Source organism: Ipomoea nil, unplaced genomic scaffold (genome assembly GCF_001879475.1).
Source record: "Ipomoea nil cultivar Tokyo-kokei standard unplaced genomic scaffold, Asagao_1.1 scaffold3069, whole genome shotgun sequence".
In the NCBI taxonomy this organism is placed as follows: Eukaryota; Viridiplantae; Streptophyta; class Magnoliopsida; order Solanales; family Convolvulaceae; genus Ipomoea; species Ipomoea nil.
Window position 1 is genome coordinate 10,657,621 of NW_017619497.1, and position 17,800 is coordinate 10,675,420.

General features: G+C 35.8%; 1 protein-coding gene across 2 annotated transcripts; it reads left to right on the top strand.

The window, feature by feature from the left end:
* The first annotated feature begins 12,565 nt into the window (after window positions 1-12,565).
* LOC109164934 (actin-depolymerizing factor 5-like) lies at window positions 12,566-13,648 on the top strand. Of its 2 annotated transcripts, none has more exons than XM_019313492.1 (3): window positions 12,566-12,652; window positions 12,771-13,069; window positions 13,208-13,648. In XM_019313492.1, exons 1-3 carry the CDS (start codon window positions 12,629-12,631, stop codon window positions 13,359-13,361), a joined length of 477 nt encoding a protein of 158 aa, XP_019169037.1. In that variant the 5' UTR covers window positions 12,566-12,628; the 3' UTR covers window positions 13,362-13,648. The 2 variants fall into 2 exon arrangements, with proteins under 2 accessions (XP_019169037.1, XP_019169038.1); XM_019313493.1 differs by having other exon boundaries at window positions 12,591-12,658; window positions 12,770-13,069.
* Window positions 13,649-17,800: the final 4,152 nt, after the last annotated feature.

Genomic DNA, 17,800 nt, shown 5'->3' on the forward strand with positions numbered 1-17,800 from the left:
AAAAAGGAAAATGGGAGAAAAAGCCTTTTAAAGGGAGAAAGAAGTCCAAGAGGCTGCCACGCGGCGCCTCCGTAGTGGAGGAATCGGAGGCGACAAGACGTCGAAGGGATGCCGCATTTAATGCCTCGATGGGCGGAACGACGGTTCAGGCCTAGGGCTAGCCTGCAAGCGGCGCGTCTACCCTAGGCCAAGGCTGAGTGACGATGACCCGGCCTGCCAGACCAAAGGCCCATCAAGGCAAAAGGTATGGGGGCCCATCCAGATCACGCTAGAAGTTTCTAAAAGTGACCCGGCCTGGTCCGGCCAAATAAAGAGGCCCGGACGAGCTTCAGGTTGCAAGATCGGCCGACGAAATTTGCCGAGTCCCCCACCCACGGGAGTTAGTCGGACAAAGTTTATGAGTCGGTCATAACGAACAGGAGTCGGCCAAAGGAACACACAAAAACCAGGGTCCGAAAAGCAAAAACGAGATTTTATTCCATAAAGACAGGGGTACAAAGCCGAGGACTCGGCTATAGACATTACACAGAAAAGACAGGCCTAGGGCTTAACTTCCTCCTCCTCCGCATGACGCACCGGCTCCGGACCCTCCAAATAGTGATGAGGGCGGAAAGGCAATGGACTCGGCTCAGGCTCGGGCTCGGGCAGTTCATCCAGATACACGGCAGGCTTCCCATCTACGACCATCTGCAGAGGCTTCTCCAGAGCACTCGGCGACATGGCCACGCCAAAAAGCGGAGGAGCCTCCCAGTTTAGGTCCCCCTCTGGCTCCGGATCCTCTACCATGGGCACCATCTCGTCCTCCTCTGGGTCCACGACCATCGGATCAAGCATGTCAGGAGGCACCACGATGGGATCAGAAGCGGAGTCGCCTACCAGGTAACCTCCGCTAGCCGCCCTCTTCCGCCGGAGCTCCTCCTGCCGGGCATGCTCCTTATTATGGAGGGACCAACGACGATCACCGTCCCTGAAGCTCATAGCTTGAGGTTTTTTTTTGAGGTATGAAATGGTGAGAAAGCACAGAGCTACCGAAAGCCCTTATATAGAGCCTCGAGAGAGCAGCGACCGAGGCGCAAATCACGGAGGGAATCATAACTGACATAACTGAGCCGGATTAGACGGGCAGCGTGAATCTCTGTCAGAGATTAATCCCATCCAATTAGCTCGGGAAGGGTGAGATTCGCACGCTAAACTGGAAAAAGCCTGGCTCGCCCAGGGAAGCGAGATTTACAGGTGTCAAGCGGAAGGAGGACTCGACATCGCAGTCGACTCCTCGACAATTGAGGCGGACGAGTGCGCTAAATATACTGAAAAAGAGAAAAACTGAAGGCCGGAAATATTTTATTATAAAAAGAAGGTGCAGGTTACAAGGAGCTTATTACAGAGTAAGCAAGTGCCCCTAACAGAACTACCCCTCTAGAGAATCCGGCCGACCCCAGTTCACAAAGATCACTCGCTCGGCGAGGAGGAGCCGCTTCCAAAGAACCCTTCCGATGGCCCAGGAGAGGGTGGGCAAAGCGAATCCCAGAACGCCGGCATGAGCGGCGGCACAACCAGCTCTTCATAGTCCGGGTACATCTCTTGATAACGAGTGAAGTCTTCCTCGTTCATTAACCCGGTAACCGGACCGTCCAGGTCATCTAGAGGAATAGAAAAGGTCATACGAAAGGTCAACTGCTCTGGGACAGGCACGGTAACAACGGTCCCGCCTGGGGAAGTTACTCGAGCAGACCCCGGAGGAGGAGAAGGGCGAGAAGTCGGAGCGACTTCGCGACGAGCAGGAGTCGGCGGAGGAAGAGCCATAGAGGCGGCGCCAGCAGGTGATCTCTGTGAAGTCGGATGGGGAGCCTTCCTTTTAGGCTCCCTCTCAGGGCGAGTCCGTTTCAAAGGCAAAGGGCGCCGGGGCGACCCAAAATCAATCTGCTTCCCTTTCAATGGTGAGCGACCCATGAGGGATTAGTAAGTTAAGAAAAGAGCGGCCAAGGTCATTTATAGGTGTCAGGCCAGGCCAAGGAGATCAGAACGGTCCCGCGAGATCCGGGAGATAGCGAATAATCTGGGCCAATCCTGAGTCATTCAAGGCACGGATTCGGTAAGCAGGAGAGGGTTACTACTTTTCCAAACCCAGGTTGGTGGACCGGGTATGGAAAAGTGAGGGACTAGTTGATGGGGTGAGAACCCCGGCCCAAAGAAAGAGGCCCAGAGAGAATGCATGGGCCGAGTCCAGGACTCGGCCCAGGTCCAAAGAGGGAGGCCCAGTTCAGAGACCGGAAGGACGGCCCAATACCAGGCGGGGACGAGGAGTCGGCCCAGGCCCGACCTAGGAGAGGACTCGGTCCGGAGAGCCGTTGAGGGAGCCTTCAGCACAGTTAAGACAAGGAGCCGTTGAGGCATTAAAGGCCGGGCTCGGTCCGCTAGTTATTAGCCAAAGAGAGCCATTGGCAGAGTCTGTAACGTCGCCCAACGGCTCGGCGCATTGAATGTACCCTTTAAGTCGGCCATCATGAGCCTTTAAGACGGTAGAGGAGGAGCCACTATAAAAGGGCTCCTCCACCATTGTATGGGACAGATTCCAGAACCCGGAGAGGGAATAGACAAAGTACTATTAAGCATCATATTTTACTACTAAAACTCAAACCCTTTTGTGAAAGGTGTATCCACCAGCTATAGGTTGTGTTGGACCTCCTTGGGCCCGAAAACCCAAAAACCATCACAAGTAATTGAGTTCAATCTAGTTGCGAGCATGGTGAAGAAGCTCAACTTAGCTTGCAATTGTCATTTTAGATTACCTATGCTTGCAATTGGAGATATAGGTTGTTGTATCTATCTTAAACCATAGATATGACTGTATATATCTACTTAGAACTTTTCCGGTCAATTACTCGGTAGTAAGTCTTTGAGCATCTAATTATACTTCTCTAAATCATAATAACACATTTTATCATCTCCATCCATACTCTCTATCTTTATCTTTACATAATAAAAAGATAGATATTTAGTTTGTATCTAATCGTCGCTATCATCAGTCTATGACTAGTAGCCACAAAATATTGGTTGTGGAGTTGATTTATACATTTCAAGACTTGAAAGGCAGAGGCGGCCCAACGTGTACAGCGCATGGATTCGATAGGGGGAAAAAGACATCCAAAATATCTACAAAAGATTTTTTTTTTTTTTTCCCACTTTCGATTCGTATTATTTATTTATTAATTTAATTGTAAGTTGGGGGTGTATATATATAGTAGAAAGAGAATAAATTGGTACGGTAGGTAAGCCCCTCCCCTGACCATAATATGATGGATGGTGTTTGGTTTGTTGTCATCAACGTTAACGACGTTCCTCATCACAGTACGTACTGAATAAAGACATGTGACGAGTCGTACTGTTAATTGGCCGGATCTCATCTTCAATTCAATTATCAAGCCTCAGCTCCCTCCTCCATTTACCCCACAACGTAACCACTGCACGCTGCATAGATATATATATATATATCCATCTCTTCTGAGTTCTGACCCAACTGGCAACTACTACACAATTAAAGTACAAAACATCATGCATTGTATTGCATGCCGCGGGGGGCCGGGAGGGAATATGCCGTTAAGGTTCCATACACACATACATGCATCTGTATACATACTAATTTTCTACCTCTTCTCAGTGCGTATATATAGTTGGATAAGAGACTGTCTCACATCTAATAGATAGCATATTTGATCTCATTAATCAAAGATCCGACCTAGTGAAACATGTCTTACACAAGTTTTTACATATATATATTTTGCCTAAAAGCGTTAGCCGCCCAGCCCAGGCCCCAGGGTAGCTGCATGCAATTCACGATTGCATTTTTTATTTCCGCATTTATATATATATATATATATATATATATATATATATATATATATATATATTTCATTAGTTTAGAGTTAATAATGTTTTGTGTTCGACTGTTATCATGTGGATACTGCAATGCACATGTTTATTTTACCTACGGTTTCGCAGCCTTACATTAATATATATATATATATATATTAGCCAGCATCAAGTTGATGATACTTTAGAATTTAATAAATTAAAATAGTCTGTAATGCTTTTCTAAAGATTATTGTTTTATGGCAATATTTTTGTTTAAATATAAATCTTTAACCGTCATTTAAAGAAAGCTGTACTCCAATATGATATCATATTCACAAAATTATGGATCATGTCTAAAAGAAGGAAAAATCCTATGGAATATATAAATATTCCGTACAAAAGTACTGAAAAATTTAAAAAAAAAAAAAATTATTTGAGTAATTTGGGGTGTATTGGGTATTTCACTATTTGGCCATGGAGAGACGTCCGCAAGCAGTGCTTATTATAATTTAGAGTAGTGAACTAGCTAGTCATTAGAATTGAAATGTGATGATAAGATAAGAATGTGAAATAAGTACGGCTCTAGGCATGGGGAACACGGCAACTCACATCCGACTTGTCTTATAAACCATATCATCATTGCAAACTGAAGTGCTTTAATTTACTACTTTTCAATCAACATTATTGTTGTTTTGTTTATCGCTCTTGCCACGTATATTATCTTCTTCTCCTTTTTTTTTTTTTAAAGAAATCTTACGACTCTTTAAAAGACAAATATGTATAAAGCATTTTTTCAATTGAAGAGCATATTCAACCACCTCACCCTCCAAATTAGACTCCAATGTCATCAATACTATTTGTATTAATTAATTACTTTTTTATTATCAGACCAATGCACACTCTTTCAATTATAACTTCGATTATATTCTTTCTAACACCCTTTCAATTAAATCTGTTGCACATAACCTTTTAAATGTGATTTATTGTCCATGAATGATTTGTAAATTACGGATCGAGTATTACACAATAATAGAGTTTTCTATGTACATGTAGTGATTATGGATTTCTCCCTCATCTAAGAAATATTGAAATTTATGCTTTATATAAAATATGTAGGATTTGCATGAAATAAAGGTTTGGTCTTGATGTAGTATATACGGTTGGTATGACTACGAATACAATACTAGGTAGGAATTTAGGATGTTGGGTCGGATATTCATTTAGTCTGCTTGTTGGTTTAAGTTCTCGATCTATGGATCCTTGACGACGAGTCGGTACTCTCCGAGCTAATAGTACTAGTTACAAAGTATGTGAAATGTTCTCCTCTCAGTAATACATGAGGTATTTATAGGGGTGAGAGGAGGTAAGTTCCGGGCACGTGGTGCCCATGCACATAACCAGACCAGGGTGGAAGGGGTCCTAAGCACGTGTCATAATATCCCTGACAAGACAAGACTATGCTTCGAAAGGCTAACCAGATCGATCCCACCTGCAGAGGTCATCAGTCAACCTTTAGTTGACCAATGAGCTTCCCCACCAATGCGGGAGGAAGAATAGGTCGGGGAAGTCATGTGATGCGGTCCGGTAAGGTCGGGTTGTATTCTTTAGGCGTCGAAGACCCCTGACTGACCATCAGACCTACGGTCGGGGATTAATTCCTATCAGGTTTAGTGCCAACCAATAAGTATTTTTTGAAATTTACATACAACCTACATAGAATTAGGGCTATTAATGAACCGAACATACGAACGGAGGTTGTTCGTGATCGTGTTCGTTTGTCACTGCTGGAAATTATGGAATTTCCGACCACCTGAAAGTGATCTTAAATCAAGTCGAAAGCCATGTTCCGACCACTTTTGGTATCTGAAAAAACCTTTATTGCTATTTCCGACCACTTTTTACTTTCGAATTGATTTAAGGTCACTTTCGGGTGATCGGAAATTTCATAATTTCTAGTAGTGTGCTAAGCATTCATTAGTGTTCATTAACGTTCACGAACGTGTTCGGTTTGCGTTCATGATCTGAACACGTTCGTGAACCTTTAATAACCAAACACCTGCACATGTTCATGATCATAATTCGTTCATGAATAACAAATAATCTAAGTTCAAGAAATAATCAACGTTCATGATTACAATATAATCTATGTATATATATATATATATATATATATATATATATATATATATATATATGTCTGTGAACATGTTCGTGAACATTATTAAACGAACACTAAACGAGCTTGTTCACGAACATTATTAAACGAACCCAAATGAACTTGTTCACGAACATTATTAAACGAACACAAACGAGTTTGTTCACGATCTCTTAGCAAACAAGCATACAACTGTTCAAACTCTGTTCGTTTATTAACTGAACTCTAAATTTTGTTTGTTAATGGTTCGTTTTCCTTAACAAACATTAACGAACGTTTACTGGACACGAACACGAACACGAGTAGATTGTCGAAAATTCTGTTCGCTAACACCTCTAATATAACTCATTTATAATAATATTTGATATATGGACATATGGTATGGCCATTTATTTTCATTAATGATCGAGCTGAGGTGTTATTTAGTAAATCTCATCAGGAAATGAAAGCACATTCCATTATGGTCACGTTTTTTAGTGGGCCGGGGCAAGGACGTAACGTCAAAGAAATTAAGAAAATAGACATCCAACTTGCAAAATAATTATTGTGGAAAAATAAATAAATATTAAGACGACAGTTTTCACGCCCCATATGTCACATCGTATCATTTTGTTTTGTTTTGGTAAAAGAGGTGTCACGAAGCACCACATACAGATGTTTTAAACAAAGTGTTTTTTTTTTTTTTTTTAATATATAAGTTTGATATTTATATTTTAAGAAAATAATTTATATAATACTCCAATATATAATGTCAATATATTATTAGGCTATCCTTATTTATGAAATGCTTTCTCACTTTTAAAATTTGGTCTCATTTTCACATCATCAAATTTATAATTTTTTCATTATTTTCTCTATATTCCCGTAATACTCTATCACTTCGATATTATATTATAAATATAATAATAAAATAACTAATAAAAAATAATAACAGAAAAAGTTGCCATTAGCAAACTTGCTAAAATAACGAGTTTAGCCACGTGGATTTCAAACAAAATAATTTATTTTTTTTTAATTTCTACATCATCTTGCAAGTCCAACATTGGCTGAGATAAGATAAGAAAATATATTGTGGATCCAAATAGTTGGAAAAGATAACGGAAGTTATAACAATAGATGCATTTTAAACCAAAATTCTTGTGTGGATCGTCTCACTGATGAGACTGGACGGGTTGAGTCAATATGCAAATGTAATATTAAATCAAAAATAAAATGTTTGTTACTTATAAGAGAAACCATAATACTTTTGAGGATAAATGTAATACTTTTTATATTTTGATGTAAAAGTATTATTTGTTTTCATCAAAAGTATTATATTTTCCCTTATTAGTAATGTTGCACTTTATAATAGAAAATGTAATACTTTTACATCAAAATTTAAAAATGTAAAAATATTACATTTTTTTTTTCAAAATTATTACAATTTTTCATATAAATAATAAATATTTTATTTCTGATTTAGTATTACATTTGCTAGTAAAAGTGTTACATTTCAAATTGATCTGACCTGTTTCACGGGCAAAGATTTGTAAGACCATATCATACAAATTTTTGCCTAATGAACACATGTGCATGATAACAATAGTTGAAAAAGATAACCAAAATTATAACAATATGAGTAGTTTTGACCAAAAAGCTGTGTATGAATAACTTGAATTACCCAAAAAAAAAAAATGAAGGTTTTGGATTTGATTATAGAATTTAGAAGGCCCGTATAAAATGGTAGAAGAGTAGCAGCCCATGTCCAACACCAAATCATATAGCGCACTAGCGCAGCCCAGACTCTCGATATCCGCAAATTATGCCGTGGAATCGTGTTCACCGAGAATGGTGAACACAAGTCAAAACGACGTCGTTTTTAGGCAAAAAAAAAAAAAATCGCGGATGTGGAGTTAACGGCGCGTTACTGATCAAATTATGAATTTTCTGTTATGAGATTATGAATTTTATGAAAATTCATAATCTCATAACAAAAAATTCATAATCGCATAACAGAAAATTCATAATCTCACAACTGAAAATTCATAATCTCATAACAGAAAATTCATAATCTTATAACAGAAAATTCATAATCTCATGGTTCCAAAGTGAATGTGTAGGCATGGTTCCAAAGTGAATGTGCAGGCATGGATTCATAATTTATGAATGTCCGTGATTTCGGACGGGAATATGTAGGCATGGTTCCAAAGTGAATGTGCATGCATGAATTCATAATTTATGAATGTCTGAAACTCCGAAATTATGAATGTAATGAAAATTCATAATCTCATAACAGAAAATTCATAATCGCATAACAGAAAATTCATAATCTCATAACAGAAAATTCATAATCTCATAACAGAAAATTCATAATCTCATGGTTCCAAAGTGAATGTGTAGGCATTGTTCCAAAGTGAATATGTAGGCAGTCACGTAATTAATTAAAAAAAAAAAAAAAAAAAGAAAGATAACGGTGCACTAACACCGTTGGAACCGTGTTCACCATGAATGGTGAACACGGTTCCATGGCATAACGTCTGATTTGCGATCCGCAAATTATGCTGTGCAACCGAATGCACCATGCACATCGTGCATTTGATGCAAAACAACGTCGTTTTGATTAAAAAACGCGTGTCCCACTTAAAGAAGAAATTAGGTTCGATTCCCGGCAATAGCATTTTTATATATCCATAAATTTATAACTATATATCCATAAATTCATAATTATATATCCACAAATTCATAACTATATATGCACAGTGAATGAATGAAGTAAAAATCCACAATGAATGAACTAAATATCCACAGTGAATGAATGAAGTAAATATCTACAATGAATGAACTAAATATCCACAATGAATGAACTAAATATCCATAAATTGATAACTATATATCCACAAATTCATAACTATATATCCAGAAATTCATAACTATATATCTACAGTGAATGAATGAAGTAAATATTTACAATGAATGAATTAAATATCCACAATGAATGAATTAAATATCCATAAATTCATAACTATATATCCACAAATTCATAACTATATATCCACAATAATGCTATTGCCGAGAATCGAACCTGATTTTTTTTTTTTAAATGGGACGCACGTTTTTAGTCAAAACGACGTCGTTTTGCATCGTATGCACCATGCACATGGTGCATTCGGTTGCACAACATAACTATTGCTCGATATCCAGTCGTTATATCGTGGATCGCGTGAATAATCGATTATGCATCGCACATTAAAATGGCGCCATTTCTTTAAGTAAAGAAACGGCGCGTTGTAAGTGTTAACGGAGTGACACTACAGTGTATCTAAATCAACACTACAACGATATATTATCAAATGAAACTGCAATTATATCAAAATGATATTGTAGTTGTGGTGAAATGAAACTGTAGTATATACAAAGTGAAACTGAATAACATTTCACATATTTGAGTGTATACTGTACAATGAAGTTGTAATCATATCGAAATGATCATGTAGTTGTGTTTTAATGAAACTATAGTGTATATAAAATAAAATTAAAGAATATTTTCACATATTTGAGTGTATAAATATTGAATGAAACTGTAGTTATATCGAAATGAAACTGTAGTTGTGTTGAACTGAAACTGCAGTGTATACAAAATGAAACTGAAGAACAGAGTTATTTTTTGCGGAACGGATTCCGTTTCTTTTCATTAAATAAAACGACGTCGTTTTGATGCGCGGTGCACGATATAATTTGCCCTCGATCTCCAATAGTTATACCATGGATCCGGGTCCACCTTGCAAGGTGGACCCATCACAATTTACATACCGAATGTAATTCAAATTGTGAACGTTCAGTATGTAAATTATGAACATTTAATATATAAATTGTGAATATTCAGTATATAAATTGTATATTTTGACCCGGGTCCACATAATAATTTCCCTCTGATCTCAATTTCATACAACTATCTTTTTTTTCCACTGATTGCTGAGTCCCCATGCATAACTCTGAATGAAGGTGGCATTGTAGGCGTGCGAAAGCTCGTTCTCTTTCGCTGGCTGGCTGATGCTCAATTTCTTAGATGTTAGAATTGAGAGCAGAGGCAAGTTTTGATGTTAATAATAGCCGCCTGGCAAGTTTTAGGGTTTAGGCTGCAGATTGTTGTTGAGTAGATGGAGAAATTATTAGCAGGCCAGGAAGGGCGGGCGGGCGGGTGTGCTTCCTACAACGTAACTTCAACTTGTGTGAATAATTTAGATAGATAATAATGATCCTGCAATATAATTAAGCAAGGTGCGCTGATTTGTTTAATAATGGTTAGTTTGAGCCATATTTGTATGCAGGTGGGCGGGTGATCGAGTATGTATAGTATATTGATGGATTGGAGATTATATATTGTGAAGGTTTTGTGATTGATATATGGATCATGTGTATTGTTGCTTTCTTAATTAATTGTTAGCTTTAACATACAAGCAACATACACCAAATTAAAACACCCAAGAATTGAAGATCCGATCCAGCTAGCTAGCTAAAGTTGATGTATGTGATCCAAGTTATGCATCCTTCCAAATGCACATGTCAATGAGGTGTGGGCCTGATTGGTCATAGGATCTTGTGATCGCATTCGCATATATATAGGGCACATGTTGGTTAGAATACATGTTTCCTCATCCTCCATCACTTCCATCTTCTCATTCTTAGATTTTAGTGCTTGTAAACGTATAGTAGTCCATCGTCATTTTCCCCCATACTTCATCTTCTTTTAATTTTCATGGATCGATGCATTCATATCATCACTTACTGCCCCAACATAAATATAATGTACTTCACTTAATTGCTCTAAAATAAATACAAGCATTATACACTAGATAGATCATGCATGATATGGTCCATGGCATTGTTTCTTTAATCTTAATGAAAATAAACGACAAGTGTTAGGTTCTTTACGTTTTGCGGTGCACTTAATTTTATTTATTTATTTTTTTTAAAAGTAATGTTGTAATGAAACTGAATAACATATTTCTTATATTGAGTAAATATTGTCAATTAAATGAAACTGTAATCGAAATAGCTAGAATGATAATTTAGTGGTGCTATAATAAAACTAGAGTGTGTATAAAATGAAACTGAATAGTATGTTTCACATTTTTAACGTAGATTGTCAAATGAAACTGTAGTTGAATAAAAATGATACTTCAATGGTACTATAATGAAATCATATTGGGCCTAAAATGAAATGAATAGCAAGCCTTACATATTGAATGTATATATTGTTAAATGAAATTGTAATTTAATTAGAATGATACTTATCGGGTAGTGCTATAATGAAACTATAGTGTGTATAGTATAAAATGAAACTAAATAACATGTCACATATTGCGTGTATATTGTCAAATAAATTAAACTTTAGTTGAATAATAATGATACTTTAGTGGTGATGTAATGAAACTATATTGTGTATAAAATGCGGTTGAATAACATGTTTCACATATTGAGTGTATATTGTCAAATAAATTAAAATTGTAGTTGAATTAGAATGATATTGTAATGGTGCTATAATCAAACTATAATATGTATAAAATGAAACTAAATAATGAGAGAGGTTGTTACATGAACCATAACAGAATTTGTCAATCTACCATTATTAATAGAAAAAACTTTGAACGGCGTCATTTTCCTATCCAGTTCACGGTGCTACCGTGCTACGTGAATTACGGTCCACAGTAAAATTTGTCAAATAAATAATGCACCCAACTCCTACATTCCTATGGGAATTGAAACCTCAACCATGCATGGGGCCAGGACCTGCGTTCGTTACTTCTTCAATTTGTGCATTAAAATTTGACAACAGTACGTACAGTGGATGTTAGGATGCCTGCAAAATCTAAGAATGTCTGCAAAATGGAAATCGACCTACTACATACTTTAAAAAAAAAATAAAAAAATACATTATAATAAAAAATGACATGCATTATTGTTGCGTCAAATTGTACCAAGTACAATAAAACTTCTTAGTTTGAATTGGGTCATGTAGAATGTTGTGATACAACTAAACATGTATTTAGATTGTATAGAATACAAATTAGCTTTTAAATATTTTTCTATATATGTATATTTGATATCATTTCAAAGAGAACCAATCAATAAAACGGATAATTTTTATTTTTACAAAATTTATGTAAATTCTTATCTTGTATACATCAATGATCTGATCCAAATAAGGAATTGAATGAAGTTTATCCGGTGCAAGCAAATTTAGTAATTGTATTAGAAAGGGCCCACTTCATAATTACATAACCTTATGAATAATATGATGAAAAATAAAGGAAATATAGATGGAGTTCAAAATTAGAATGGCATGAAACTGTGAGCTGTCAGCCTAACCTTGGAATTCTAGGTACAATAATAGTATACAGTTTTGGGGTACCCCTGGTGTGGAAAACAGTTTGCGAATGTGAATGGAGGGGTAATTTCGTCTATAAGCATAGATTGGATAATTTGGTAATATATGGCACAATGTAATGGCAAATTAGTAAACCATATCCTATATAAGAACGTGAATTAAGTTGGAGAGGACAGTCATACAGCAACTAACGCCAAAGCATACTCAGCTCGCTACAATTTCCATTCCTTGACAACAACTGACGTACGTGCTTGATGGCTATGGCTAACTTCAAGATGGTAGGCTCAATAGATCTATGATATATATATATATCTATCTCGTTTAATTTATAATTTTATTGTATGTGAATGTGAATTATATAATGGATGAATTGAATGGGCATATATGCATGGTTAGGCGGCGGGTCGGGCAGGGATGTGGGTGACGGATGAATGCAAGAATTCGTTCATGGAGATGAAGTGGAAGAAGGTGCACAGGTACATAGTTTTCAAGTTTGAGGAGGAGAAGATGAATTATTTTAAGTCAGGAGGAAGAGGGATGTTGAAGCTGAAGGTGGACAAGGTGGGCGGAGCCGGCGAAAGCTATGAGGATCTGCTCGCGTCTCTCCCCAAAGACGAATGCCGATACGCTGTCTTTGATTTCGACTTCGTCACCCTCGATAATTGCCGGAAAAGCAAGATCTTCTTCATTGCATGGTTTGTTTGTTTGTTTAATTAATTTCTTGCAGGCCAGGCAGGCAGGCTAATTAATTAATATGATATGATAGATCCATTATTTTATTTTATTCAATTCTCACGTAATAATATATATAATGGTGGTACGGTACGGTGCAGGGCGCCAGCGGAATCAAGAATCCGGGCAAAAATGGTTTATGCAACCTCGAAAGATGGATTGAGGAGAGCACTGGAAGGGATTCACTATGAAGTTCAAGCCACAGACCCAACGGAGATGGGAATGGATGTCATCAAGGAAAGATTAATCAAATAATATAATCATCCATCCAATTACTTCCATCCCATCCCATCCCATCCCATCCATCTTTAACGTAACGTAACACCATTATATACATATAGTATGACATAATGCAATGTCTATCTCTCGTTACTATACATAAATATAATCAACAAATTAAAATAGCTAGATACATAGCTAGCAAGCTAGATTACTAGTATTACTTGAGTTGAACTATCTATAGTACATAATTAGTCCCAATAGTTTTACTATTACTATTGCTATGTATGTTTCCTATTTTGATTAGTTAATTATCAATCTAATGACAATTGTTCAATCAAAATATATATGTTATGTATGTGGGGCTTTGTCATGAAAGTAGATAATATAAATATATACATATATAGATGGTTTTGCTTTTGATGAGGCCCACACATGGTGGATTGCGTGACTATATATGTTAAGAAATAAATTAAAGCGAAATGCATGCATGTAAGATTAACCTTATTAAACTGTGAATAGTAAGGCATGTATTGGACCTTGGATCAATAATATTTTTATTTATTGTGTTAGATTAGTGATAAAAGTAATATATTGTTCCATCTCCGATCCTCCAAAAGGTTTTCCAATCTGATCTCAGCTCCTTACATTATGTTATTGTTTTGCTATATATATATATATATATATGCTGGGCTATCACTACATACAGCATATGATATCAGAGTAGTAGCATCATATCATGTAGACCAATTGCACTTCATATATATATATATATATATATATATATATATATATATATATATATATATATATATATATAATATATAATCAATATAATGGTACGGTAAACGCCCGGCCCGCCCACTTGGATCTATATATCACTAACTTAATTACCACCAATTCGATCAGACGTTATGCCATGGAACCGTGTTCAGCATTCATGGTGAACACGGTTCCAACAGTGTTAGTACACCGTTATCTTCTTCTTCTTCTTTTTTTTTTTTTTTTTTTTTTTTTTTTTAATATTGCGTGACTTTTCTTTTTTATTTTCACATTTTGCGGTTTCACTTTAATTTGAGGTGAACAAAGATTTCAGACATTCATAAATTATGAATTCATGCCTGCATATTCACTTTGGAACCTTGCTTACACATTCCCGTCCGAAATCACGGACATTCATAAATTATGAATCCATGCCTGCACATTCACTTTGGAACCATGCCTACACATTCACTTTGAAACCATGAGATTATGAATTTTCTGTTATAAGATTATGAATTTTCTGTTATGAGATTATGAATTTTCTGTTATGAGATTATGAATTTTCTGTTATGCGATTATGAATTTTCTGTTATGAGATTATGAATTTTCATTACATTCATAATTTCGGACATTCATAAATTATGAATTCATGCCTGCACATTCACTTTGGAACCATGCCTACATATTCCCGTCCGAAATCACGGACATTCATAAATTATGAATCCATGCCTGTACATTCACTTTGGAACCATGCCTACATATTCACTTTGGAACCATGAGATTATGAATTTTCTGTTATAAGATTATGAATTTTCTGTTATGAGATTATAAATTTTCAGTTGTGAGATTATGAATTTTCTATTATGCGATTATGAATTTTCTGTTATGAGATTATGAATTTTCATAAAATTCATAATCTCATAACATAAAATTCATAATTTGATCAAACGCGCGCCGTTAACTCCACATTCGCGATTTTTTTTTTTTTTTGCCTCAAAACGACGTCGTTTTGCCTTGTGTTCACCATTCTCCGTGAACACGATTCCATGGCATAATTTGCGCAATTCGATCAAGCAAGCCATTTCCCATTTGAAGTTAGAAGAAGCTGCTGCATGTCTCACTCGATCTCACATACCATCAACTCATTTCAATAAAAGACTGACCACTACTAAATGGGTTGGCCCAATAAAATTGTATGGGCCCCCACACACTCTTTTGAAATTAAAAGCTCTATCATCCGATCCATGTCTTATACCCTGCCTGCCGCCTGCAGCCTGCAACATATACATATACTATATTATTAAAATAAACAAAGACTAGTACGTTGAGATTAAATATTATTAAGTAGTCCAAAATTTGAAGTATATAATTCTTTATTTATTTATTGCAGACTTGCAGTGTGAGTGTGGAGTGTTGGTTGGAATAAGAACCGAATAATATTAAAAAGAAAGGAGCGGAGGCTTGAATGGGAAGCATCTACCTTTTCTCATTCCATTTAATTTGGAGTTGAACACAAATTAAGTCGGACAAATAACTTGTAGTTCAATGACATCTTGTAACTCTTTCAAATGAAAAATTACATATTAAATTAAAGAGAAGAACTTAGTTTTGATTATAAAAATTAGAAGATTAAATCTAAAAATTGAGATAAAGAAGCAACTACAATTTGAAATTGTCCTCCAATTATTAAATAAAATGGTTTGATTAAAGTAAAAAGTATTTTGGGGGAGTTTCTATGGAAGAAAATTTAAAGAGAGAAAGTGGAAAAATAGAATATCTCAAAAAATAACCATCACTTATATATTATATAAAGTTTGAAATCACACCAAATTGTAACTACTCGATATGAAATTACGGTATGAGTGTGTTGATAGCCTATCAAATTTAGGAGATCACAAATTCAAATCTTAATGAAACATTAACTCTTTGTGTTTTAATAGATTGAGAAAATATGTATAAATGAATACCATAATAAAGTTATTATTTAAGAAAACACAAATTGAGCCGATTACACGTACAAAGTACAAAACAGGATGGGAGCATCCAATTAAACTTTGGTAGGTGCCAGTGAAGAGAAGAGGTAAAAGTGGGACCGACGGGTTGATCATATGTCCACCACTCTCACTACACATAATCATAATCATGCACCTGCCAGCCCAATTAGGCCCTTTCTAATTTACCATCTCATCTCATCACACATCACATCATCCGTCATTAAGCTAAGGTTAACAGAATAATACGGAGTAATTCTAAATGGAATCCCATTTTCTACTATAAGGGATATTCATGATTTTTATTCATTTCTTTTAATTTGAACATTTAACATAAATAAAAGTTGAGAGTAAATTTTTAAAGTTTAACTAGTATTTTTTAAAATTAACAACTTATTTTCTTTTGTTCCGATCCCTAATGATCAATTTGTGGAGATGAGATAATGTTAACAAATTAAACAAAAACTAAATATATAGTTTTTGATGAGAAAAAGAACATACATAAACTAAATTTTACCTCCATGTCATCTGCTCGATCTCATATTAACCATTACCAGTTGTTCATTGCGTGCTTCTTATTAATACACTTTCTCTTTAAACTCCCTTTTAATTTACTTTTTTCTGTCCGGCCTGTTTTGATTTTTTTTTATCCTAAAGCAAAGGTAGGGATGCCTGCTATTTCCAATAAATCTATTAGATCATACATGTATGTATGTATTATGGCCCAGGATCGGATCGAAATTTCCTTCTGTAAAATTGTCGGTTGGTTTAAACATATATAATATCATTATTATGTATGTAGTCTATATTAAAAGGTTTTTATGTTTTTTGTTTTCTAATAATACAATATGGGGAAAATAATGGAAATGAAATAGACTTGACATGATTTATTTGTGTGGTACGGGGAGCATCATATTCATATCGCAGTTAGGAAGTTGCATGGATGAGAGGCCTCGCGCGCCCTCCTCGTCATCGTCATAACTCACAACAATCTCATTTTCGGATTGGTTGGTTGGTACATGAAAAATTAGCTGCAACACACACTGACACACACACATTATGATTCATTGATACTATACATTCCATCGCATATCATATGCATGCTTATCTTCTCACTCTTTCTTTATCAATCAATATTTAATTTATCACTGCCTTTTAATTAATTTCATTTATTTATATATATTTATACATGCCCGTACTGACCCACAGCATGTGTGTTAACATAAATTGTATAATGCCAATTGCAATTCGCTTTCACCCACTGCACATTTTTGTACTTACAGCTCCCAATACAGTTAAAACCATACATTTTAACCTTAATTATCTTGTAATTATGTAAACATATTATTCGTGGTTTTACAACTAATAAAGTTGTCCACAATCGACCAATATAATATATTGAAAACTAAGTTAAAAAACCAGAAATATAATTAAGGTCGGATCACTAGAGTTGCTATGATTGACAAGTATTTAGAAAAAAGCATAAGCACAGCGATTGAATTGAAAAATGGAGTGAGATATTCACAGCCACGTGGACGGCGCCATAGTTTGATATGCCGCAAAATGTGGGCTGACTCATCAGTAATCAACGACTAGTACTTTAATTTATAGCGATCGACAAAATCATATCTGCTTTAATTAATCCATCTGCTAAAATTCTAATTAAAATTAAAATAATAAGATGACAATAATGCTCCTATAACACTGCAGCCTTGTCGGTAA

Coding starts and splice junctions, on each gene's coding strand:
- LOC109164934 (XM_019313492.1), top strand. CDS start 12,629: ATGGCTATGGCTAACTTCAAGATG. Junction 12,653..12,770: donor CTATGGCTAACTTCAAGATG/GTAGGCTCAATA, acceptor ATGCATGGTTAG/GCGGCGGGTCGGGCAGGGAT. Junction 13,070..13,207: donor AAGATCTTCTTCATTGCATG/GTTTGTTTGTTT, acceptor GGTACGGTGCAG/GGCGCCAGCGGAATCAAGAA.